Genomic DNA, 26,173 nt, shown 5'->3' with positions numbered 1-26,173 from the left:
CTAAGAAGATAAAACTACTAAACGTAATGAGGAATCCTGAACGGGATCCCAAAACAGAAAAAGGACTTCGGCTGAAAACTATAGAGAAATCTGAGTAAAGTACATAATACGCTAATACTATGTGTTCTACAAGTATATGCTAATGTGTATATGTGTATGTGTGTATATGTGTATGTGCTAATGTGTACATGCGTATGTGTGTATGTGTATGTAATGTGTATGTGTATATGCAGCTCATTAATTGTGACAAACGTGCCACACTGAGGTAGGGTGTCATTAACAGGGGAAGCGAGGGGTGCAGAAGGGAACTCTGCTACTGTCACGGTAAAGTGTACATCTAAAATGAAAAATTTATTCTAAAAACCATGGCTGGGGTGGTGGAGGGAATACTCTTGAGCAGGGACGTGCCATCAGAACTAGCCTTGGGTCAGCAGGCCGCAGCGAGACAGGTGGGGTCACACTGCCCCTCCTCCGTCCCTCCCCTGCAGTTCTGCCTGGAAAGCAGCCGCCTTGCCTCTCCCCAGGGCAAAGCCTCCTCTGCCTTCAGCCCCAGCACACATCCCCTCATGTTTATGGCCATGCTGCACCTAACCACACCTAACTGAGCTGCTCAGTCATCTGTGACCTCGGTACTCGACACGCAGGCAGCGGACTCGCTGCTCATTTATTGTCCACCTTGTGCGTGCCAGACGCTGGGACTGGAGATAAAGTGCCACTGACCCCAAAGAGCTCAGTCAAGGGACATCTCTCACGTTAGCCTGTTTTACCTTTCACCTTGCTTTTGCTTCTCTAAAATAAACTATGAACTCTTTGAAAGTATTATTCCCTTGTTCATCTTTTTCATTCTCAGTGCTAAAAGCAATTAGCAATATATACATAGCAACTCACAAAGAAATGCTTGTTGAAACACAATGAAGAACTGAATTCTCCTTTAGGTATGGATGACTAAGAAGGCAGACTATAAGTAAGTCAGTCTGTGAGATTTTATACTCACTAGTTTTTAATTGTCTACAAAGTAATTTCCCCCAGCTTTTGAACATATCACACACATTTTGGGACAGACAAACTATCAGCAAGAGGTGACTCTGCCTGCAAGCAGCTGAGCCCACGGGTCCAGGGATTCCCTCTGTTTTCCCCCACGAGACCTGCACCCAGGACTGTGGCAGCCCCTCGCCTGTGACCAGGACTCCCCTCCCCACCATGCTTAGCATGTTGGCCTCAAGTTCACTGAAGGGCTGCCCTGGTTTAACCGGAAACATGAAAAGCATTTCTAAAACTACCTCAACTGCCACTTACAGCTCACTGGCCAAACATGGGGCCACCCCTAGTTCCACATTAGAAGTTCAGTCTCTTGGCCTTTAAAACAGAAGCCTAAGAATGGGAGGAGCTTGGGAACAGGTGCTGTGCTGGACAGTGTCTGCCACAGCCGACCTTTCTGGCTCCCCACAAAGCACACGTCCATCCTCCCACGCTGGCTCACCCTGGGCTGAGGAAGGGGACTCCAGTCTCTTGCAGTCGACTTCAATGTGGTCTCAGGATGAGGCGTCTTCTCGGGGCAGACGTGGCCTCTGTGCTGCAGCATCTATTAGAGCACGAGGCCAGCTGCCCTGGACACAGACCCAACACGCCATGGCTGGAGAGGACCAGGAGAGACCTCACGCCCCAGGCCTGCCTGAGCAAGCAAGGGCTTCCCTGGACGAGCTCTCGTCCAAGTGCTCTGTCTTACAGCAGCTGATCCTGGGCTGTCCAGTTCCTCCTGGACCTCAGTGGCCAGTGTCTTGGGGCAATTCAAACCATCGCTTGAAGTGGGAAAAAATGCCTTTAACCCCATTTCTCCAGTCTCAACTGCTAAGGCTGCCAGCTGCTGGGCTCTTGGCTGAAGCTGTTCTGGTAGGTTTTCCCAAACCAGCAGGACTCTAAGCATGCAACTCTCAACCAACTTGGACTGCAAGCCAGAGTCTGGGAAAGCTTCTCTTGGCAAGGCCATACTTTCTTCTTCACCCTGCTTTCCAATCAGCTCCCGTCAGTCTGACTGTCCAGCTCTCGCACAGAGCTCTGCAGCTCCCCATATATGGCTTGCTTAGCCTTCCTGACAACCCTAAGAAGTGGGTATGATCACTCACTTCTGTTTTGAGCAGAGCCACCTAGTCAACACACACAGTGACCCCATGAGGCCTGGCACCACCACAACTGCCTCAGCAGACGACCAGCACAGCCACACCCAGCAGATTCCCTGTCCTTCAGTCAACACCAGTTCTGTCAGGACCTTAAAGAACAGTAACAGTTGGGCAGAATGTTTTGCTACTAAACAACTAAGTTCATCAATTCACCCACTAACCTAGGACAGTAGGCCCTCCCTCCTCCATCTTTTAAGATCTGTCACTTTCAGTTCCAGAAATCGACTTATTCTTGGTTACAAGTGAGTGCACTCACTCTGACTGGTTTAAGCAGAAAAAGCACTTATGAGAAAAACAAAACCTAGACAGCAAATGCAATCTCCAGACCAGCTCCATTCACACCTGGAGGCTTTACATAAAGAAATCACAGCTACAAACTGCTCCAAAGACTGCCCTGACACGCAAGAGGCCCTGTCTCAAGACAGATCTCTGCCCCCAAGGCCAGACAACACTGGGCCTACCCGCACCAGCTGAGGACGGCTGGTGGAAAGAGCCGAGGGCCATCCTCCTGCCTCGACGGGCTCGCAGACACGCTGGGAGAGCACACTCGGAGTCTCTACCTCAGGGGGGCAGGTGAATGCAGGGGACCCGCAAAGCCAGGAAGGACTTTCAGATCAGAGGCAGGCCCACGAAGACAAATGTCTGATGTTGAGGCTTTCTACTTATACTGGAGCTTCATTCATTTTCAACTTATACTGGAAACTTTCCATTGACACTGACTTGAATTTTAATTAATACTGAAAATTAATTTCACATTTCTCAAGCACTACCTTGTATAAGAGTTTTAAATTATTCTAATACAGGAAATTCGTTGCTGGTAATGCACTAGCTGATTACTGCAATCATGGAGAGTTTAACAATTAGAGAGATGGGGGAGATATTCACTAAGTTTTACCCATGCTAATAGGAATCTTAATGAAGCACTTGCATTTCTCTGGGTGATGGTGAGAATGTTGGGAAAAGCCACCTCAACAATGATGTTATCATAAAGCTCAATAGTAATGAGCTGTCAAAGGGGGTTGGAACGTATACTTTCAAGACCACAGGGTTCACCCAAATTAAACTAAGCTGTCGGAACGAGTGCCTAGCATGAGCACATCTCAGCCCTTGTAAGCCCAAGCCCAACTCTGTCACGGGTATCCGGAGCCAAGCGAGACGCTGGCTGCTGACCCTCAGGTCCTACAAAGTGTCTAACTATGTAGTTCTCTCACCTTTTGTTCCTCAGCTCAGATTTACTTCACAGAGTATGTGCACTTTCTTCTCAGAAGCAGTCTTAATTCACTTTAACTCAGTAAAATAATACCACAAAAGAGAAAATGTTATTCTTTTATTTTATGTTAAATAAAAACATGAGAAAATCCTTTTTTAAAAAGGGTCAAAATATTCCTTATGTCTCCAAACCAAGTCCATGGATGCAAAGAAACGCTGGCTACTTCCCCCCCGCAGGGTCACACACACTGTCACGCTGAAAGGACCTGAAGAGACAGCACGGTGCATGGCCCCAGCCGCAGCCTCAGGTTAAGTCACATGCAATATTCGGGCAAGCAAGGCGCAGAATACAGGCAGGCAGACTCTGGAAACACTTCCTGCTCGGGCCAAATATTATTATTTGTTTGGTCTTGCAGTCCTGCTAAACATTTAAGCCACATATACCACGGTACTTCGATGGTACACGTTTTCACAATTCCAGAATTGTATTAATTGGGAGTACAGTTTAAATAGCTGATGTGGCAGAATTTTAACCATTTAAAAATTACATATGAGAACTAACAGGACTGCAAATTTTGCCAGTAGAAACATGACCCCAGGGAATCACCACTTCTACAACATTATCGGGCACACATTTTCAATGCACCCATGAGGTTCTGAGTGAACCTGTCACTGCTGAGCTACGCTAAAGACGAGACTTCAATCTGAAAACAAATGCTATATTCATGATTTCTATACCCAAATGCTCCTAAATCCATCACAATCTCTAGAGTCTGACTTAGCTTAACTGAAAATGATTCATCCAAACAGGTCATGGTAGGCTCAAGATTCTTCAACCTTAGTTTAGGTTGTAAAGAGCTTTTTCTATAACTGGATTCAATAAGAATTTCTCTGTTAGAGAAAGCAGAGGTTTCCACCTTAGGCAGACTGCCAAGATGATACTTTATTACAGAATTTATGAAGCTACAGTTTAGTAACTTGCAGGTTTTATTAAAAGAAATCAAAAAAAGAAAGAAAAGGGGAATACTACCCCACCAAAACTTTCTAGATTTTTTTTTAAGTGCAAGAAATGCTGTATCACTGAAGCACTTGAGAATTATCATGAAATCCTAGCCAAAAATGTAATCACCTCCGAAGTGGTAATAAAAAAAGAGAAACAACCAGAGAGGCACACAGATTGCTTTTTGTTTGTTTTTTTAAAAGGATTTTTATACTATATTAAAAAACCACAAAATAAAAAAGGGATCAGTCAACATATATCTCAGAAGTCTTACAGAGTCTCTGCACCCACAGCCATGAAGGCCCCTGACGCCTTGCTCTCCTCTGCTCAGTCTGCAGCTCGCTGAAGGACCGCTGGAGATGACTCAGGCTCTAGTTTTTAAAATCAAACTTGTTCTGCCAAATCCAGGACCCTGAATTTATCCAAATTGTAGAAACATGCTTTGACCACCCGTCCACCAAAATACCTCCCATTCAGATCAACAACAGCTAAAAGGCAAACAAAAAGACAGTTAGTTAAGGCAGGAATTCCACGAGACATTACAACAATATGTCTTCAAAATATTAAGATCACAAGTTCAACTTTTTAATTCTTCATCGTTAGCTGTACAGCTTACCTTTAATTGCTGACTCAACCCTCTCGAATTCTAAAAATATTCGTACTGCTTCATCATCAGGGGCACCAGGAATCTGGAAAAGAAATGGAGTACAGTAAGAAAAGATATCATCAGAGATGTCACGGACTGTGAGTTTTCCTCCATAAATGATTTTTGTCAGAGTGAGTGTTCCAATTACAGATAAGCAGTGATCAAATGCCAAAGACGTAAGTGTAATTTGCATTTGTGTGTGCATGTGCGCACTCAGTTGTGTCCAGCTCTTTGCGACCTCATGGACGGTAGCCCACCAGGCTCCTCTGTCCATGGGATTTGCCAGGCAAGAATACTGGAATGGGTTGCCATTTTCCTTTTCCAGTTAAGTGTAATTTACTCGTCATCAAAATTCACTGAACGTCTTTTTTTTGGACAGGCTGTGTGCTAAGTGCGAGCAAAAGGCAGCTAAACAAGACCTCTGCAGGTCCTATGCCATCAGACACATAAACAGATAACTATGCAGGCAACAGACGCAACCCAGCATGGAGGAGAAGCTGAGGTGAGCAGGAACTAAAATAAAACATCTGTACGCTGTCTCTCATACCAGGCTGAGTTCCTCTGTTGAGCTTTCTAGGCCCCGCTGCACTGGTAAGCACAACTCCCGCTAATCCCCACCACACCCACCCCTGTGCAGCCCTCCACGGTCTCCAGAAGCCATGACCCTACATGAACGCCCGTTCCCTCCTACCCAAATCCTACCCACACAGTCCAAAGCTCCGCTCACATCTGATACTGTTCACAAAGCTTCCTCCAACTATTCGGTATTGATCTAATCCTTCTCTCAAATTCCTGTACTTGTAAGTCAGTGTTGATGAGTCTAGCAACTGAACACTCTCTAACTTCATGTTTCTTCAACTGAACGTGTCACCGAGAGCACAGGAGGCCCCTCCCTGACCCCAGGGCAGTCAGTACCGGTATGTGGGAGGCACTACATAAAATACCTGCCAAAAGAAGGAAGCCCAAGGCACATGTGACGCCCCTGTCACTAAACTACTGAGCCCACTGTCATCAAGTCTAAACGTCAGTCACAAAATGAAATGTCTGTTCACCAAATAAAATTTGAAGTTCTTCTTATGCTAATATCTGAAATTGCAATAACTGAGTAAAAGCAGTATAACTAACCAACATATGTCACCTTCTAAAGTAAGACAGTATGTTACAATGCATTCTCTATTTACAGAAAATGCTTTGTGACCTATCAATCATAACTTGGGTTATAAACAAAGAAATCTCTCTTACTTCAAATATCACACATTTTCCAACTTTGCCATATTTCTCACACTCTTCCTTGGTTTCTACTTCCAAGTCTTCATCCACCTCTCCTGCACCAACCATGTTCTAGAAACAAAAATAAACATATAAATTACATTATTGAGTGTAATTGACAACTATGTCAAAGAGATGTATAAGTAACTTTTTTCCAAGATGGCAAATATTTCCAAACCCAAATGACTCAAAGAAAATTTTCATTCCTGAAATATCCTGAAGTAGGTTAGTTTTTTTAAAAAAATTAAAAAATATACATTAGGCTTCAATAAGAGTTACCAGAGCAACTGGGCAAGCAGAATACATAAACCAAGCTCAATTTCTGACAACTTCAAACATTTTAAAGTAATTTCTCACTGTAGTCTTAAATACTAATGTTTAGCAAAGAAACACTAGTGAAAAGGAATCTAAAAACCAGTCTTCCAGGGAGTCTTCCCACAATTACCACCTTCAGTTCGCTTCAGCTATCCCATCATCAGCTGGGCTGACTGATTGCAGCGACAGGGTGGGGGAGGGACACAGGGCAAACAGGGCTCCTCCCTCAGCTCCTTACCCTGAGTAGGACCACTTTGGTAGGACACTTAAGTATTTCAGTTAATGGATTTGAATCTGACTTCTTGGCTGCGTCTGTAAGAAAACATCATCAGACAGAAGTGTCAGGGCACCAAGTCTAAGTTACAACGAGCAATTTACTTTGAACACCAATCCCCACTCTCTATGTCCTAGAGCCAGCATCTACACAGTCTCTGAGCAAAGATGCAGCCTTTCCTATCCGAAAGCATCACTTTGCTTTGGTATAATTTTTACCATAAATTCTAGAACTTTTTAATATCCTCAGGTGCATTTTTGCTTAGCTCACTTCCTAAAGGGCCAACAGGGCACAGTGATCACCACCCTCAGAAGCGAGTCTTGACTCACGCAGTGGTCAGAGGTCGTGAGCCCAGTGTAAACGAGCAGTTCCTCAGCCAGCCGTGAGCTGACCAGTGTCAGATACCCCCACAGACTGGGCTGACTGCTGGTTTCTGGTTCCAGCCTGTGAGGCTTAGTGCTGCTTCCTCAAGCTCGACGTCAACATGCCTGGCAGGAAAGTTCTCTTCCTTCTTCAGGAAAAAGCATTCAGCTAAGACTGATTCAAAACTACTGAGTTCTCCTGCTTGAAGTGCTAAATCATGCCTGACTCATTCCAGTGCGCCCTCACTACAGAACAGACTGTAACAGTCAAATGAAAATAGAACACCAAGCAGGCATCACCTACCAGAAGACTGCAAAATAATGCTAGTTTCACAGAGCAGCCAGTAAGAAAATTAGGATGAAAGGGCAGAAAAAAGCAAAAAGCAGAGAACCCTTACAGAATAGAGATACAGCAGAAAGAATCACTGATATACTGTGTATGGCTCTGCGTTGCTATAAAAACTCAGTAACAGTTCTATCAGTATAACAAGGCTCTTTTCCGAGGAGAAGCAGGCATGACAGGATTTCTGGAGTCCTGTTCATTTCTGCCAAAGCCTCTTTTCCTCCCACAGGCGTTCTGTCTCTCTGTCTTGAACTATTTGTAAAGATGGGCCTCAGAACTTTTCCACCACCCAGAGCTGGAAGGCATCACGATGAGGAATTCTCTCATTCAGGATGGCCTGCCCCCGCCCACACCCCCAGGAGCCCTGCCCGAGGGGAGGCCCACCTTTCTCGGTGGCATCGCCCACGATGATCTTGCCGCCCCGCTTGCTGGTCTTCTCCACCGACAGCGCTGTACTCAGACCCTGCTCATGCTTCCCGAGACCCTGGCCTTCCCGGAAGCCGTACTTCTGCATGATTTTATGTGCTACAGTGCCCCTGCGAAGAGGAAAAGGAGACAGGTCCCTGTACTTGGGTCATCAGCTACAGCACAGATTGGATTTTACATCACAGTAATCTCCTTCCGGGAGGAGAGAATGTAGATTCCACAAGGGCATTGATGATGCCATTTATCTACTAACGGGCTATGAGACAGAAGTTGTGGGATGTTCAGAAGACAGATTAAAAAGTGGATGCTGAAATCCTGGGTGCACTGAGATTACCTCTGAGGTGAAGGAAACACTAGTTCCTCTGGTAAGAGCTCCCCAGGGAACTGCATTTTCTGTTAGAAAATACCAGACTTCCTGGGTGCCCCTGTACCTGCTCTGCTACAAGGCTCATGACCAATTTAAGTAATCCTGTCAAAAACTAAGTATGGTCTCATGTAATAAAGATGACTGCATTTTTCTAAGTAGTACAGAAGAGTTTCCAATGACTGGCTTCATAAATGAAGGATGCTTAAGGACTATGTGTTTAACAGATGGAAATAAAGAAACTGGGGCCCACAGTGGCTGCCTCGCTTAAGGCTGACTGACTGCAAAGCAAGACACCACATGTTGGCATTAACAGCAGGACTGAAACTGAAACCCGCAGCTCTGAATTCTTAGTCCACTGCTCTTCCTCTAATTAGTGATCGCTTTCAAACTGCACAGGGAGGAGCCTCAGGGGCACTGACCACTGCTTCTTAGGGCCTGAACCCCAAAACCCTGCTTCAACCAGAACTGTTCCGTTCAGCTCAGTCGCTCAGTCATGTCCGACTCTTTGCGACCCCATGAATCACAGCACGCCAGGCCTCCCTGTCCATCACCAACTCCCAGAGTTTACCCAAACTCATGTCCATCGAGTCAGTGATGCCATCCAGCCATCTCATCCTCTGTCGTCCCCTTCTCCTCCTGCCCCCAATCCCTCCCAGCATCAGAGTCTTTTCAAATGAGTCAACTCTCCGCATGAGGTGGCCAAAGTATTGGAGCTTCCACTTCAGCATCAGTCCTTCCAATGAACACCCAGGACTGGTCTCCTTTAGAATGGACTGGCTGGATCTCCTTGCAGTCCAAGGGACTCTCAAGAGTCTTCTCCAACACCACAGTTCAAAAGCATCAATTCTTCAGCATTCAGCTTTCTTCACAGTCCAACTCTAACATCCATACATGACCACTGGAAAAACCATAGCCTGTACTAGACGGACCTTACCTACATTTTTCACATACGTAATTTCCTTAAATATTTCATTTGAACAAGTTGTTCCAGGGCTAAAAAGACTGAAGACTGATAACTGTACTATACTTTACCTTCTTTAGGCATAAAGATTTAATACCTTTCTCTTGCCAGTAATAAGGCAATTTTTTTCACCAGCAAAAAAACAAAACCAGCCCCCAGTGATGTCACGTCTGTGCCCCTTCAGTACACTCCAGGGCAGCCCAACAGGCTTCTCTCCAATGAGGGGAACATCCTCTGTCTGCACCGCCCAGGGCAGTAGCTGTGAGCTTTGTGTGGCTACTGAGCACTCGAGACTAGCGTGAGGAAAGAAATATATGCTGAATTCTATTCACGTTCAATTAATTCAAGAGCCCTGAGTGGCCAGGAGCCCCCAGAGAACAGCACAGGTCAAGAAGACAGGTATCAAGATGAGAACTCCAAATCCTCTCACAGCGTGTGAACCCTGGCCCGCTCCTCAGCTCTGGCCAGCCCAGCCCCGAAGGAGCGAAGGCAGAATCAAAGCGCTCACATAGGCGAGGGCAGACCAGAGAGGCCTCTGCAGGCACAGCCTCTCCACCAGAGGCGCCCTCCTTCTAGAGGACAGAGAGCAAAGGCCTCAGCGCAATGCTGCTCCACTGCCACCCACCAGAGTGCTAGCGGAATAAACAATACACAACACTCTCTTAACCAAAACACATGCCAAATCCAGCAAGTCCTAAAAAACCCCACAAGCCCCACCCGAAGTCAACCTTAAAACTGATTTTCAAACACTGGCAAACAAATTTCTAATTATAAGTAGAATAACTGAAAGTTTTTATACCAAAAGTATAATAGATTGATGACCTTAAAGCAAAGGTCATTTTATCAAGAAAAAAAAGGATGTCATTCATCTTTTGGACATAGTGTAAGTCAGGTCTAATTCGTATGAGCTATTTATTTGCAAATGTTCTGAAAACAAATTAGATAACAATCAGAAACTGTTCCTACCTAGAGAATATAATGTTCAGCATCCTAATCAGTCAACACTTCTGATAGAAAGCTTTTAACAGAAGTTTTTTAACAGGGTGGTGCTGCAATACCATCCCAGTGACTCAAGCCTTGATCCGTGTGACTGAGCGTGCCACGCTCTCCTTGTAAACCCGCTAAAGCCCTCATCTCCGAACGCGCTGCATCCACTGGAAGGTCTGACCACACCACTCCTGCCCCCCTAGAGTCCCACCCTCCCTGCACCCGCCGAGGCGCAAGTGCCCGGACCATTACCCCATGTTGGCGAGGAAGGAGTTGCCAGGGCCGGTTGGGGATCGGGGTCTGTCTTGTTCCTCGTACACTGGGGGAGGGATAGCAGCTTTGGAAGACTGTGAGCGAGGTCGTGAATCCTCTTCGTAAGGGAAGTCTCGGGGTACTGTTGGATGACAGGAAACAGGATTTTATTTTTTGTGCTTCCTTATGCCAGCATACAACAAAGGTCTCTGAGGTCAGGGACCACATGCCAGTTCAGTGAAATGCAACCCCAGCTGTGCAACACAATCAGCAAGGAAGCTCAGAGAGCTCCAGATGCTAGGGCTCCACTCCCAGAGACTGGTTTCAGTTGGGGTTTATGGTTTGTCAGGTATTTTCATTATTAACTTTTTTTTTTCTCTATTATCTTCTTAATAAAAAGGTAACATTCATAGTGCAATAGGTACTTAAAAACTCGGGGGATGGTTACGTTTTCTCGGGATAGTTTCGGCATGCTCCAACACAGAGAGCAGGAAAATGAACTAGAAGATGCATCAAAGTCCAGTTCCAATCCCCAATCTGAGAGCCGATCCCTGGAGACGATTTCTGGGAACCTGAGTAAATGCACACACCCTGTGACTGAAGGACCTAACTCGGGAACGCGCTGCCACCTTGTGGAGGGTCGCAAATTTAACAGCTCCTGGATCACAGAGCTGTGGGGCGTCCCCTGGACTGCAAGGAGATCCAGCCAGTCCATCCTAGAGGAGATCAGTCCTGAGTGTTCACTGGAAGGACTGATGTTGAAGCTGAAACCCCAATACTTTGGCCACCTGATGCGAAGAGCTGACTCACTGGAAAAGACCCTGATGCTAGGGAAGAATGAAGGTGGGAGGAGAAGGGGACGACAGACGATGAGATGGTTGGAGGGCATCACTGACTCAATGGACACAGTTTGAGTGAACTCTGGGAGGTGGTGATGGACAGGGAGGCCTGGCGTGCTGCAGTCCATGGCGTTGCAGAGTGGGACACGACTGAGCAACTGAACTGAACTGAGATCACTGAGCACAAAACTTGCCAACTGAGCTACTATTTGTTTTAACCTAACTCCAAATATGAAATGTTAGAGAAAACAAAATGAATTATTTTTAACAACAAACAAAAAAGCATCTTGCTGCAGAAAACCCCTAGAGACTGGCATAAAAACTCCTGAAGCATAAGGGGTGGAAGGTGCTCTTGGCCGAGGGCTAGAGTGAGGAGAGTTTGGGGGCCTTTTCCCTGCACCCAGGCGCCTGGCTGATTCCAGCTAAGGCTTCCCAAGACTGGGTTAAAGACGAGTACCTGAAGAGAAGAGGGAAGAAACAGGTACTTACACTCTTTGTCCTTCTCCACAAGAGACGTGGGAGGCGCAATGGCAGCTCCGCCCATACCTGCAAAACAGACATTCCGCTGAGCGAGGGCTGAGTGAGGAGGAAGGAGTCAGCCCGGGCCCTGAATCGCACCCCTACCCCAAAGGAAGAGGCAGGAAGGCACACTACTCCACCCTCTCGCTAACACCTCAAGAGCTCAGTGTTGGAAACCAGGGTTAAAAGTACACAAGTAGGTGTCACTGCTGGGGTGTGTGGGTACTTCTGGTCACAGTCTGCTTTGTGCTGTTGTCATTCTTGTTCACATTTCCTAGACAGAGAACGGTGGACACAAACAAACCAAAGCGGGCTCCGTCTGCTATCAAACAACCAGAGGGGAAACATGAACAGGGAACACAGGGATTTTCCACCAGAGAAAAGCCCTAACATATGCATTATAACTTAATCACCAATGAGACACTCCAAAAAATGGTACAATGTAAATTAAAGAAACCAATTACAAAGCCATGCTGCACCAGCATGAAATGTTTCACAAAGAAATTGCCCACAAGCAGTGTACAGGCGGCAACCACACGTGAATTCTCTCAGAATGGACAGTGCTTAGCTATCTAGTGGTCACCAAGCACCTGGCTCTCACACGACAATGCCGCCTGCGAGGCTTCAGAGATGGAGGCGGCCCGACAGAGCACGAGCTCACACCGTCTCCCTGCCCCGCTGGCGACTCTGCCAGAAGCCAGCGTCCAGGGAAGCGCAGCCATGCACGCGGGTGGCAAGGGTTCTGACCACGAGCACAGACTCTCCACTCAGTGCTGTGAATCCGAGTGCAGATGGACAGAGAGCAGGCGGGCACAGCTGTGCTACGGACAGGGGCGAGCACAGGCACGCAGCTTAAGGCGTGCTCCAAGGCCCACAACGTGAATGTTAGGGAGACCATCTGTGAACACAACGAAGGGAAACCCCACACAGATGCGGGCTTCTGCCGAGATTCCAGACAGGACACTACCCAAACCACTGCAGCTGAACTAGTTATCAAACTGAACGCAGAAGGAAGGGGCAGCACTGCACATCTCAAACAGGACACCCGCGCTCAGGCATTACTTCTTTTCCTCCTCTCTCGCTCATAGTCTTCATCCTCATCAGAATCTGGGTCGGGTCGCCTGGAAAACCCACTAGCTTCGTGTCTGTCTTTACGCCTCCTGTGATAACAGAAGGAACAATTCAGAGATGTGAACCCAAGGATGTCACCTTGACTTTAGGGGGGCGTCGGGGATATGCAAACAACTGATTAAAGACTAAAGCAGCCAACATGTGACAAGTGAGAAAAACCCAGAAGATAAACTGACCAAATTTAACAGGTATATGCATATAAATAGCAAGAAAAGAGTTTCCTTGATATTTTACCTCTTTCAACACTAAAGCGAATCAACACAGGTAAGAGTTAATGAAATAATTTCGATTCTCTAGAGCATGCTTTCACTTCATGAAATAAGTCAATAAATAATGAGAAATAGTATATTAATGTTTTATATAATCATTTAAAAATTAATACTCAGCATTTTTAAAAGAAGAAATGCAAATAAATCTGTTATCCATACTTTCAAAAAACATAAAAGATGTTATGAGTTCTTAAAAACTCTATCTGGCTCAAAAATAGTAAAAGGTGAGAAAAACATTTTAAGCATTTTAAGCAGTATGACTCTAGTAGAGTCAGAACATAGGGGGAAAAAAGCAAAACCTATTATTCCACATCAGTTTGTAAGCTATTTTTCTAAAAACTCACTCAAAATGCATGTTCTAAGTTTTCTGCGTGTGTACTTGAACTTGCTCTAGAGTTTGTTTCCATGATAGGATGTAACAACCACACACTCTTAACAACAGTCTGACTCCTGAGGACTGTTCAGACCAACCACAAAACCCACTCAGTCCACAGACAGCACTAAAGTTCTGGTAACATCTGAATGAACATTTCAAACATAACCCCATCCCACACTTGCATGAGGCCTTACTTCTCTCTCTCTTCTATTTCCTTCTGTCTTTCCAGCTCCCGCTGCCTCTGTCGCTCCTCTCTTTGGCGCTTCACTACTTTCTCATAATCGTTAGGAAACATGGGATCATATTCATCAGCTAAGGGGATCAAAACTTCTCCTGCAGAAAACCCGCTGGGAACAGGGTCCTGAGGAAGGGAAAATGCCAAAGTAAGTATCACCCTCTGTCTTGGAGTTTTATTCACAGAATTAAGGTGAAGGACCATGCTGGGCCCCGAGGACCACCTGTCCACTTCTGTTCACAGATGAGGGAGCAGATGCCCGAGGAGGCTAGGAGACTTGGCCTGTTCAGGCGCCCAGCCCAGGAGCAGCAGAGCACGGGAGTTCACCTCTCAGTTCAGGATCAATTCCATAAACATCCTACAGCATTTTCTTAAAAAAAGCTGCCATCACCCAAAATTTTAAGCAATAAATTTGACTTTTCAGAGTAAATATAGAATACTTCTATTTTTATATATATAAAAACTTACAATACAAAACAAGTCATGAATAACATGTTCTTGCAGTCATTTAATATAATAATCTCAGATTTTGATTACATGGAGACATGACATGTTAAGACTCTCAAAAAAAAGAGGAAAGAAAAGTAGAAAGCTGCCTCCTGGGCTCTGAATGCTCTGGAGTCCACAGCCTCCCGAGGCCGCTGCATCTCAGACCCTGAGTCTGAACAGGGCATGTAATTCCCTTCACAACATGGTTCATTTTTTAAAGTCCACCAAGTCAGGTTTTGCGTTTCTCTTTTGTACATTTACAAACTGCTCTTTGAGAGAAAAAGAACAAAAGGCAAACAGTGCTCTAGAAACCCAAGATGAAAAGGGGGCTTTGCCCTGGGCTGGTGGTCTTGATCTCCGTGGTTCTTGTAAGCCCTGACCCACTGCATGGTCTCAGGTTCCTACATCTTCGTACTTTCTTCTGTTTGTTTCTCTAGCATGACACCCCCTTATTGTTTGTAAAAATACGATGCCTTTCCTGGTCCCCACAGACACCCAAATGAATGCAGGTCAAGGTCCCTAAGCTCCCACTCTGGAACTGTCAGGAGAAGCGTGCCCAGCACTGCCAAGGGCAGGACGGCTGTTTGTAAAATGTATTTTACATATGAACACAAAACAGACATGACACAGAGAGCTTATGTTCAGTATCAATGGATCTAAATCTAACAATTCCTGGATTACACTGTGCACTGAATTACAATGTGGATGACGTTTTCTCATCATATTGATAAAACAAACACTTCATGGTCTCCTTACAATTAAAAATAAAAAATCACTTTGATTTGTTGAATAAACAAAATTAGAAAAATAACTGTCATCACCTCCCAGGCCCTATCACTGGAAATCTGACACAAATCTATTTACTGCAAGGCTCCCAAAGGGAAGGTATTCATTTGTATGCAAATAAAAGACATTTCTAAAACACAAAAGCACCTGAACAACATTTCCATTCAGTTATTATTAAGACAAGAGAAGCTAACAATCAGCAACTCAATTTATTTAACACTGCCATCACAAAGTTCCAACTCAGAGAACAAACTGTCAGCATGAAGGTTAATTCTCTGTCATTTAAAATCTGACAGCAAACAACTTTTACTGTGTGAACCCTGCTAAGTTCAACAATGAGCCATCCTGCTCTAAATGCCATAAAGAATAAAGGGCTTGCTTCATTTTAACAGATTGACAGTTAATACCCACTGCAGAGGGTGGAAAAACTCAAACGCTCACACGTTGCAGGTGATACAACTCTGCCAGGGACAACTTGGCAATAAATAAACTGTCCAGGAAAGGGAATGATCTCCTAAAGTCATCTCTGGAAATCTACCCTAAGAAAATTTTAAATGCACAGAAAGCTCTCTGAAAAGGTGCTCCCTAAAAGGTTTACCGGTCCTACAGTTAGGAAATGGGTGTGTAAATCACCATACACTTACCTGATGGGAATACTTTACAACTAAAAATTGGCTATGTAGCAAGAAAGAAAATGTTTACTGATTAAATTTGGGGGTGATATTATAGGTTCTGGAGTCAATATACAATAACAGAAGATGATTAACCAGTTCTTGATTAGATGCAGCAAGAAAAAATTAGGTGACGAATTTGTGGGAAAAAATGTTAACTGACTAAGAATCCCCAAAAAAGTTCCCTTGTGGGGAACCAAGTGGTTTTCCCTCTTGCCAGACTACCAGACTGCAGAAGGATCAGCTCCTCTGGCCAGGAAACCCCACCGAGAGCTTCAGCGCCTGCCACACAGGGGAGCACAGTGGAGCCACTGGCTGAGCGTGGGGCCCTGTACTCTCTGACACAGGTGGACACCTCAGTACATTAAGTGAGAAGCGCAGGGGGGGGGGCAGAAGATGCAGGAGGAAAAGGATACCAAGTGTTTAAATTCTTAAGTCATTTGTTTTTCTTTTCGCCCACCTCCAATTTCTGATTAACTACTGAGCTTTAAACAGATTTAACTGTTTTAAAGTTGATAAAACCAGAGCAAAAATTAAACTGAACATGATCCTGACTAGATTGCAAGGCCTACAGAGGAGGTGTGCTCAGAGTGACGTGTGTAAAGTGCAACCTGGAAAGCAGGAGAGCCCACCCAGGGGTGTGTGTGTGTGTTGGGGGCGGGGGGTGTACCTTGAGGCCTGCAGCCACGTGCGGTGGAGTGTCCACGATCTGCCGCTCATCTGAAGAGCCGCCTCGCTTTAGGTCGATTACTGGAGCAAGGACTGTACTTTGTTTTGTCCTCTGGCTCTAAAATCATCAAAAACCAAGAAAAGTGTACTGAGGCTTCAAATAAAAATTCAGATTACTTGTAACAAAGCTTTTTTTTTGGTCTCTGCAACAAACCTGTCAGATATGAGAGAAACAATCTTAAAACAATAGCCTTTTAATTCAATTATTACGATAACCATATACTAGTTCCTTTTCCTTACAACACAAATCTCGATTTTTATAAAAAGGTTTACAGAAAGATTGGCCGCTGTTAAATTTTCATATGAAATAATACACTGAAAAAACTCTATGCTTGGACATACTGAAGTTTGAAAACCAGCATCACTGCTGGAAATCGAGAGTACTCTTTTCCTTATCCTGATTCTCTCAAACAGTTCTATTTCCAGGAGATGTGAAATGACCTTCAGCTCCTATTTCTCTCCCTCTCTACCCCAGCCTCCCTACCCTTGCAACATATGAGCCCTACATATTTAACAAAGAGGTAGAGGAGTGGCTCTCATGCCTCGGCAGCCACCTGCCGGGACTCTTTCCTCACAGGTGGGCTCAGCTTCTCTCACCTTGGCCTGAGTGAGAGCTGCCTTCTTCACCTGGAGCTGAGACTGCAGGAGTTTGAAGTTTTTGGACCAGCCTTCTGTTTTTGAGTCACTGGTCTCCACTCCCAGGTCATCATACAGGGACATCTTCTCAGTTCAGTGCTGAAAGGGAAAGTGGATAGGGGTTAAAGAATGTAAGAATGTAGTGAAGATTTCTAATTTTCCTATGTTAAAATATGCAGTGGCATGGAATTTCAGAGGTAGGAGGTATTTGATGAGATCACTTCGTCCAGGAACATTCAGTGATAGAAGCCAAGACACCCGATATCACCAATCAGTGCCCTTTCTAATACCTATGTGCTATTTTCAAAATAAACCTCTAGCATGAATTTTCCTGTATATAAGATTATGTGATCAAGTAATTCAGGAGTGAAATCATTCTGTTCTACAAAATGAGGGAAGAGGGAAGTTCTAGAGTCAGGACATTCTTAACTACATATATTCATTAAAAAAAAAATTCTACTTTGTGTCACTAACAAAAAGTAGAAGCCTTACAAAAATACCTATTATCAGGTGAGTTAGTACAATTAACCACCTTTTCAGGGCGGCAGGGGGACAGGGTTGATGGCGGGGAAGCTACCCTTTTATAAATTATATGCCTACAAATAAGGGGAAAAACCAAGAAATGATCTCACAGATGTGACAGGAGAGTAGAAGGTTAGACTGTATTAATACCCAGGCTTCCTCGTATCCCACCTTGTGATCTTCAATGACTCTGAGCACAAAGCGAGAATCAACAATCTACATGTGAATGACCAACACATGCTATCCCTGGCAGAACAGAGGATGAAGACAGCAAAAATGACAACAATTAACACTTGTTGTTCAGTCCTCTCAGTTGTGTCCAACTCTTCGGGACCCCATGGACTGCAGCACTCCAGGCTTCCCTGTCCTTCACCAGCTCCCGGAGCTTGCTCACACTCATGTTCATTGAGTCAGCGATGTCATCCAACCATCCTCCGTCGTCTCCTTCTGCCCTCAGTCTGTCCCAGCATCAGGATCTTTCCCAATGAGTGGGCTCTTTACATCAGGTGGCCAAAGGATTGCAGCTTCAGTCCTTCCAACGAATACTCAGGGATGATTTCCTTTAGGATGGACTGGTTGGATCTCCGTGCAGTCCAAGGGACTCTCAAGAGTTGTCTCCAACACCACAGTTCAAAAGCATCAATTCTTCGGCACCCAGCCTTCCTTATGGTCCACCTCTCACATCCATACATGACTACTGGAAAAACCATAGTCTTGACTATATGGATCTTTGCTGCAAAGTAATGTCTCTGCTTTTTAATACGCTGTCTAGTTTTTCTTTTAAGAAACAAGTCTTTCAATTTCATGGCTGCAGTCACCATCCACGGTGATTTTGGAGCCCAAGAAAATAAAGTCTGTCACTGTTTCCACTTTTTCCCTATCTATTTGCCATAAACTGATGGGACCAGATACTATGATCTTAGTTTTTTGAATGTGAGTTTTAAGCCAGTTTTTTCATTCTCCTCTTTCACCTTCATCAATAGGCTCTTTAGTTCCTCCTTGCTTTCTGACGTTAGGATAACAGCCTATCACACTCGCCAGGGTGGTCAAAGGCAGTATCTGCTAGAAGCCTAGGAGGAGGCTACCAGTAAAGCCAAGAGCAGTCCAGGAGCGGGTGGGGACTGCCAGAAATAAATCTGCTCCAGGTCAAACCAAGTCAGAAGTCCACACCTCTAGTTGATAACTCCTTACTGCCACATTTGAAAACCTCAACATTCTGAAACCCAAAACATGGCTCATTTCTCAAAATAAGACAGCAATCTGTTTCTCACAGTTGGAGAGGGGAAAATAAAAAAAAATTGACTGAAAACCCTCAACTACAAAGAAATGCTTAACACAGGAGTTGCCAACTTATGAACACATCGCAAAAGTCTGTCAGTTCCCAGGCTCAGACAGCATTTCGCCATTGAGACTGTGTCACACAAATCCTGTTTTGCCTGTGTTATGCCTCAGGAAGAGAAGGTGATACATACAGGAAGGGAAGTATCTAATTTTCCCCGAGTCACATCTGACCTGGGGCAAAACTTCTGTGTCTGCTCACTTCTCCACCCTTCTGAGCATGGATCTTAAGACCCCGACACCCCAACACCTCGGCTGACCTGGTTCCACGGTGCATGGGGTGGGGGTGAGGGGCTGGATGCCGCCTCCCTCCCTCAGGACAGCTGTCGGCTCCTGAGCTGGGGTCAGTCCCGGTCACCTATGGGTGCCTTTCCGAGTTCCTTCCCTACTTTATACCTGACCCCTGTGATGACCTGAGTGCTCAGTGCTGACTGCTAAATGAAAGGCCCCAAGGCAGTACAGAGCAGGGTGAATAAAGCAGAGCCCAGGGTACTGGAGGCTGAGTGCTCCAAGTGACACACCAAACAACTGAGACATGCCTAACGGCTCTCCTCCTCAAGGCTTCTGGGACACTCGCTGGCTCAGCAGGGGCAGAGAATTCCCTGCAGAGTGTATCCTGCAGGGAAACGCCCACTGCCTTCAGCACCAGACAAAGCGGACTTGGCAACACCTTGTCACGGTATTAAGCTTGAGACAAGTGCAAGACAAGCGCAAGACACTGAGGCTAAACATAGAAGAGTTCATGAATTCCATTTCTCATCTAAGCATGCCTGAAATCTGACCAGGTCTCCAAAGTTTTGCAGGGAATACCACTGGGGTCCACTTCAGAACCTACTATTTTAATCCACAGTCTTGTAAACTCCACGAAAACCTATATTCAGTGTGTGGAGGTCACTGCTCTACCCTCAGACTAAGATCAGTATCTGCCCCAGAGTCAAACAGAGAATCAGGCCAACTGCTCAGTTAACACACTAATCGCAACCCCCTCTCATCTAGGACTTCAGAAATTTCTGGCCACTGGAGACGGCGTAAGACCACAGGGCTGCAGAGGCTGTCATGCACTTTTCTTCCAGCCTACCTGGTATTCAAAACTAATCCTTCTTTTCCAGGTACACATCCTTAAAGTTTAGATTTAACCTGAAAAACTCAGAACAGCAGCAAAGAAAAAACAATGCTGAGTGTCCAGCTTGCAAAGGGCCCGTGACTGATGCCAGGTTTGAGCTGCGCGAGTCCACTTCCATGTGGCCTGTTTTCCACGGTAAATACTGCAGGACCACAGCATCGGGGTCGGTTGAATCCACAGATATGGAGGGCCAATGGTGAAGTTATACGGACTGTCGGCTGCGGAGGGTCGGGGCCCCGGACCCCTGCCTTTTTCAAGGGTCAACTGTACTGTGGTTTCCAGAATAATGCTTCAGAAATGACCATGGATCTTTCATCTAACCTAGTCTAATTTTTTGAGACCTCATCATTCAGTTGATCACCAGACCAAAGCCTAGTAAACAAACTGTGGGTTCATCTGTTTTTATCTTTCTTTATTCTTATAAAGACAAGAGAAGACTGACACATTTTGGCAAACAAATATAAACAACAACACTTTCTGGGAAATTATAAAGCTAAACTATCAAACTCTCTTTACAAACCAAACTCTACCTTGTGTGTGTGCGTGTTAGTCGCTGAGTTGTGTCTGACTCTGCGATCTCATGACTGCAGCCCGCCAAGCTCCTCTGTCCATGGGATTCTCCAGGCAAGAATACTGGAGTGGATCGCCATTTCCTTCTCCAGAGAAACTTCCCGACCCAGGGGTCAAACCCTGGTCTCCTGCATCGCAGGCAGATTCTCTACGGTTTGAGCTACAGGGGAGTCCTTTTTCACTTTACTTCTCTCAGTACTGCTTAGTAAGAAATTTGAAAGCATTATCAAGAAAGGGTATTTACAAATAATGCTGGTCTCTAGAGACTGGCTCAAGACAGTGGCAAAAGAACGTGTGCTCATCTCCTGCCAGAGCGCCAAATCACAATTAGCTGTTGAACAGCCATCAACAGGGAGATACCAGAACCCACCAGAAAAGATACCCTTCATTCAAGGACAAAGGAGAAGCTGCAGTGAAATGGTAGGAGGGGCACAATCATGACAAAATCACATCTTACACCCGCCAGGCGGGTGACCCACACTCTGGCAACCACCACCACCACCAGAGTTCTCACACTGCTCTGAAGCTTCTAGGCCCCTCATCAGGCTCCCCAGCCAGTGGGTCTGGCCAAGAGACTGGGAATCCCCTAGGAATCTGACTTTGAAGGCCAGCGGGATTTGATTACAGGACTCGCACAGGACTGGGGGGAAAACAAAACCTTGTGCTCACTAGAACCCAGCGGCAAGGAACACTGACCCCACAGGAGACTGATCCAGACCTACCATGAGTGTCTGCAGGTCCCCTGCAGAGGTGTGGGTTGGCAGAGGTGTGGGTTGGCAGTGGCCCGCCAGGGACGGGGCACGGGTAGCAGCAGTACTGGGAGATGCATCTCGGCCCGCTGTAAGCCCTCTGGGAGGCGCCAAAGCCCTATTGTAGAGCCTGTGGGCTTCCCTGGTGGCCCAGAGGGTAAAGCGTCTGTCTGCAATGCAGGAGACCCGGGTTCGATCCCTTGGTTGGGACAATTCCCCTGGAGAAGGAAATGCCAACCCACTCCAGTACGCTTGCCTGGAAAATCCTATGGACAGAGGAGCCTGTAGGGCTACAGTCCATGGAACCGCAAAAGAGTCGGCCATGACTGAGTGACTTCACTCACTCATAGAGCCTGTAGGCTCCAGGACTGGGTCACCTCAGGCCAAACAACTAACAGGAAGGCAGCACAGCCCCATCCATCGACAGACAACTGGAGGCAAGCTTTACTGAGCATGACCCCACCCACCTGAGCAAGACCCAGTATTCCCACAGCCAGTCCCTCCCATCAGGAAGCTTGCATAGCCTCTTATCCTCATCCACCAGACAGCAGACAGAAAAAATAAGAACTACAATTCCAGAAGCCTCCAAAACTAATACTACAATCACAGAAAGCTAGCCAAGAGGAAAAGAAATAGGATTATGTCCCAGATGAAGGATCAAGATAAATCCCCAGAAAAACTAGAGGAAAGGAGATAGGGAACCTCCCAGGAAAAGAATTCAGAATAATGATACTGAAGATGACCCAGGATCTCAGAAAAAGAACAGAGGGGATACAAGAAATGTTTACTAAAGGCTGAGAAGAATTAAAGAACAAATAAATAGAGCTGAATAACACACTAGAAGGAATCCATAGGAGAATAACTGAGGCAGAATAATGGATAAATGACCTGGAAGACAGAATGGCGGAAATCACTGCTGCAGAACAGAATAGAGAAAAAAGAAGGAAAAGAAATGAAAGCAGCCTAAGAGACCTCTGAGAAAACATTAAACAGAGCAATATTTGCCTTCTAGGGTTCCCAGAAGGAGAAGAGAGAAAGGACCCGAGAAAATATCTGAAGAGATAATAGCTGAAAACTTCCCTAACATGGGAAAGGAAATAATCAACCAGGTCTAGGAAGCACAGACTCCCATGCAGGATACAAATAATGGTCTCAATGGAAATCAAATAACCAAAGGCCCACTAAACTGAAGGGAAAAGACCAACTTATTCACTTCTGCATTTCCAATTTCTGGCACAGAGGAGGCATTCAATAAACATTTTTAAAATCAACAATTAAATAAATTTTCTTTTTTAACCACATGAATCAGCAGTGAAACTACACAACGCCCACAGGCTCCACTAGAAGAGGAAACAAAAGCTTCTGAGTTGGGTGGTAATGGGCATACAACACCACATTTAAAAACAGTTCAAATGACAAATTTTATGTTATGTATATTTTACCACAATCAAAATTTTTTTAAAAACCAGGTAAAAGGGAGAGGAGCAGCAGCACTAGGCGAGGCAGTGTGCGCCAACAGGATGCTGGCCGTCCCCCTAGGGAAGGAGTGAACGCTGATGGAAACATTTTCCCTATTTCAGGGCTACACGCGCAAGCAGTGCAGAGGCGCTCTACCTCCAGCAGAGTCCTTTCAGCCAAGAGCCCAACTCCTAAGACTTCATCACCCAGCTGGTGAGGCTCCATGCCACCATACTTCCTCCAGCTCCAGTCTGCCGGAAGCCAGCTGTTGACAACGGCACCCGATTCACCTTGCTCTGCAAGCTTCAAAAGTCACTGTGCAGCAAAATCTTACGTGCATTTAAAGTTCCCCGTTTCTGTCCTCAGAACCTTCAAAAGCACACCTTAAATATCAGAAACTGATGCCCCCTTACTAGCATCTGCTAGCTTTCTGTACCTCGGAGCTTACACATCAGATCTCATCACAGTAAAGGCAGAAGAGCTTTCTTCACTTTTCTCTTCACAGATCTTCAAATTCATACAACTGGATGGACCACAGCAACAACACGCTCTACCCACCTGCACTTGTAAGACTTGCTTTAATTAACTACTATAATGCAACAAGCACCAGTGAGACAAGAGACCACCCTCCACCCATATGGTCCCCATCCCATCCCACCCACCCACGTGATCTCCCTGGCCCAGCAGCAGCCTGAACCCCATGCTAATTCCTTCCTTTCCTCCTTTTATATCACCTTACCGACACAGCTTGCTGCATCCATTCCTTAAAAAGCGTATGTATCTTCACTGTAGCTGCCTTGAGTACTTGTAACTATGTCACAGTTGATTCATGCATCCTCTCTGCAGCAAACACTGAAAATAACAAGCGCACTAACAAGACTCTGTTAGGACCTGAACTTCACCTGATTAATGCTCAGATGTCTTTCAGATGATACAACACATTTATTTCATGAAGTCTGGTGGCAGGTAATAAAAACGGAGCACTTTCTAACATCTGAATATATCTTAGGAAGCCAGGACCAAATGGAAATACAAACAGTTGATTTTCATAACCTCTTTAAAATACCGCCTCACTATTGACTTCATTTTCATAGTAACATCAGCCTTTAATCAACACATCTTCCAGGTATGCTCTTTTTTCTTTTACTTAAAAAGAAACACGGTAAACACAGCTCTTCTGGAAGAATGATGACTTTTCAAGATTCCACCCAAGCTAGAGAAGTATTTTTTAAAAACACGTGCAACTAGCAAAAAAGAACATGGAAGACGTCTTCTCAGCAGCACCCCACGTGCTCATCTTTTAAGTATGTCTCTGAAGCCTTTGCTGACAACAAACCTCACATAAAACCAGCTACCCCCTGGACACAAGTCATGTTAGGCTCCACTGGGTGACATGTCTGTCTCTTACTATATCATAAACCCCTCACAGGTAGCAAGGGATGTTTCTGTCTTCATCTTTATATCTCCATCTGAGCACCTTGCTTGGGACATTGTTAAGCACTGTTTAAATATTTTCTAAATGTATCAGTGAGTGGTCAGTCAGCACACAGCACATTTCTTAGTATATACCATCTGCTTTATTTCCTCTAAAAATAAATCACCCACAGTTTAAGTTACTAATGTAATATCCCATATCGCCTAAATATCCTCACTATAGTCAAAATGCCTGTGGCCCTTAACTCACAGAACTGTGGAAACTGAACTGCATCCTTTAAAAACTCCACCTGTTGAGGGGAGACACAGTCCGCACCTACCTGAGAATGTCCAGAATTTTGCCCTCCCCCAGAATATCCTATTTCCCACCCACTTGCCTGCTTCCCTGGTGGCTCAGAGGTTAAAGCGTCTGCCTCCAATGCGGGAGACCCGGGTTCGACCCCTGGGTTGGGAAGATCCCCTGGAGAAGGAAATGGTAACCCACTCCAGTATTCTTGCCTGGAGAATCCCATGGACGGAGAAGCCTGGTAGGCTACAGTCCACGGGGTCGCAAGAGTCGGACACGACTGAGCGACTTCACCATACACTATTCTGCCTGCCTTTAGGAGTAAGCACCTCCCAGGGCCCTCCTCCATTGATTTCTCAGAGCACCGTCTTGATCTGACCTGACTACCCATGTTCACACTATCTGCCTTTCCTGCAGGTTCCAGAATGCACTACGGTGCTCCACTTCTGCTACCTTTACCCTTATTTCCTCTGGAGGGAAGCTTCCCCCGTCCTGCACATGTAACAAAACACCCCCAAGGCTCAGTTACGCGCCTCACTCCTTAAGAAGCCTTTCCAGACCGACCGAGGCGTGGCTTTTTACACTTGTTTCTCTGGAAACTAAACTCACGGGAGCGTAGAGACAGAATCTTACTGATCTAACTATTTGCTGTTCCTAAACATGACCTGGGCAAAAGGAAACGCTCAAGCAAAACAAAAAACAAAAAACGCTTTGTGACTGGGTATCGAAGCTAAAACACCGCTTTAAGAAAAGACAGGGTCCGAGGCAGTGCCAGAGCCTTGTCCAGGTAAAACCCTCGTCTCTGAGGGATGGCCACACCTGATTCGAAGCCAGGGGTGGAAACGGATTCCTTCCGCGGCGCCCCCGGCCCCGGCCACAGACTACTCAGGCCCGCCTACCGGGTTCAAGGGACCAACAGCTGTTCCCGGACAGACCGACAGCGAGAGGGAGGGGACAGGAGAGGGAAAGGCGCCCTCGGGTCCAGGAGACACAAGGCCAGAGCAAACAGACGAGGAAGAAAAAGGGGAGAGCAGGGGTGCGAGGGCCCGGCAAGCCGAGGCACATAAAGGACGTGGGGAGCAGGGAGAGAGAGAAGACGGGAGGCTTGCCAGCGGCCAGGGCAGCCAGCGGCGCGGGGCCGGTCAGGACCCCCGCCCCGCGCCCCTCGCGGTGCGGCCTAAAGCCGCGGCCTCGCCTGTCGCGACGCCCGGCCGGGGAGGCGCGCCGGCCCCGGCCCACGCCCGCCCACCGGCCCCAGAGACCACTTACCCGGCCCGCCCGGCCGACGATCCCGGGCCGCGGCGGCGCACCGAGGCCGACGCGCCGCCGACACCGCGGGCTGGGGGCTCGGCGTCAGCCCCCGACCGCAGCACCGCTCCGGCGCCAACCCCTACGCAGACTTCGCGGGACGCGCGGCGGCGCGGG

At 46.2% G+C, this 26,173-nt stretch overlaps 1 protein-coding gene across 1 annotated transcript; it reads right to left on the bottom strand.

Moving 5' to 3' along the window:
- On the bottom strand, positions 3,490-26,156 carry RBM17 (RNA binding motif protein 17). The gene is made up of 12 exons (XM_018056960.1): positions 26,018-26,156; positions 17,230-17,367; positions 16,574-16,690; positions 13,917-14,083; positions 13,009-13,106; positions 11,917-11,973; positions 10,589-10,730; positions 7,980-8,131; positions 6,855-6,928; positions 6,275-6,373; positions 5,003-5,075; positions 3,490-4,874 (listed from the first exon to the last, which is right to left on the bottom strand). The coding sequence occupies exons 2-12, from the start codon at positions 17,350-17,352 to the stop codon at positions 4,771-4,773; spliced, it is 1,206 nt and encodes a 401-aa protein (XP_017912449.1). The 5' UTR covers positions 17,353-17,367; positions 26,018-26,156; the 3' UTR covers positions 3,490-4,770.

The sequence above is a fragment of the Capra hircus genome, chromosome 13 (genome assembly GCF_001704415.2).
Source record: "Capra hircus breed San Clemente chromosome 13, ASM170441v1, whole genome shotgun sequence".
Taxonomy (NCBI): Eukaryota; Metazoa; Chordata; class Mammalia; order Artiodactyla; family Bovidae; genus Capra; species Capra hircus.
The sequence above is the reverse complement of the archived record's forward strand: the minus strand, read 5'-3'. Positions and strand labels throughout refer to the sequence as shown.

Bases quoted from the DNA above. Each gene is read 5' to 3' on its own strand.
- RBM17 (XM_018056960.1), bottom strand. From the start codon at position 17,352: ATGTCCCTGTATGATGACCTGGGAGTGGAGACCAGTGACTCAAAAACA. The intron at 14,084-16,573 runs GTACACCCCCCG...TCCCTTCCTCAG, and splicing joins ACGTGGCTGCAGGCCTCAAG to GACCCTGTTCCCAGCGGGTT. The intron at 6,929-7,979 runs GTGGGCCTCCCC...GTTTTCTTACAG, and splicing joins GGGCGATGCCACCGAGAAAG to ACGCAGCCAAGAAGTCAGAT.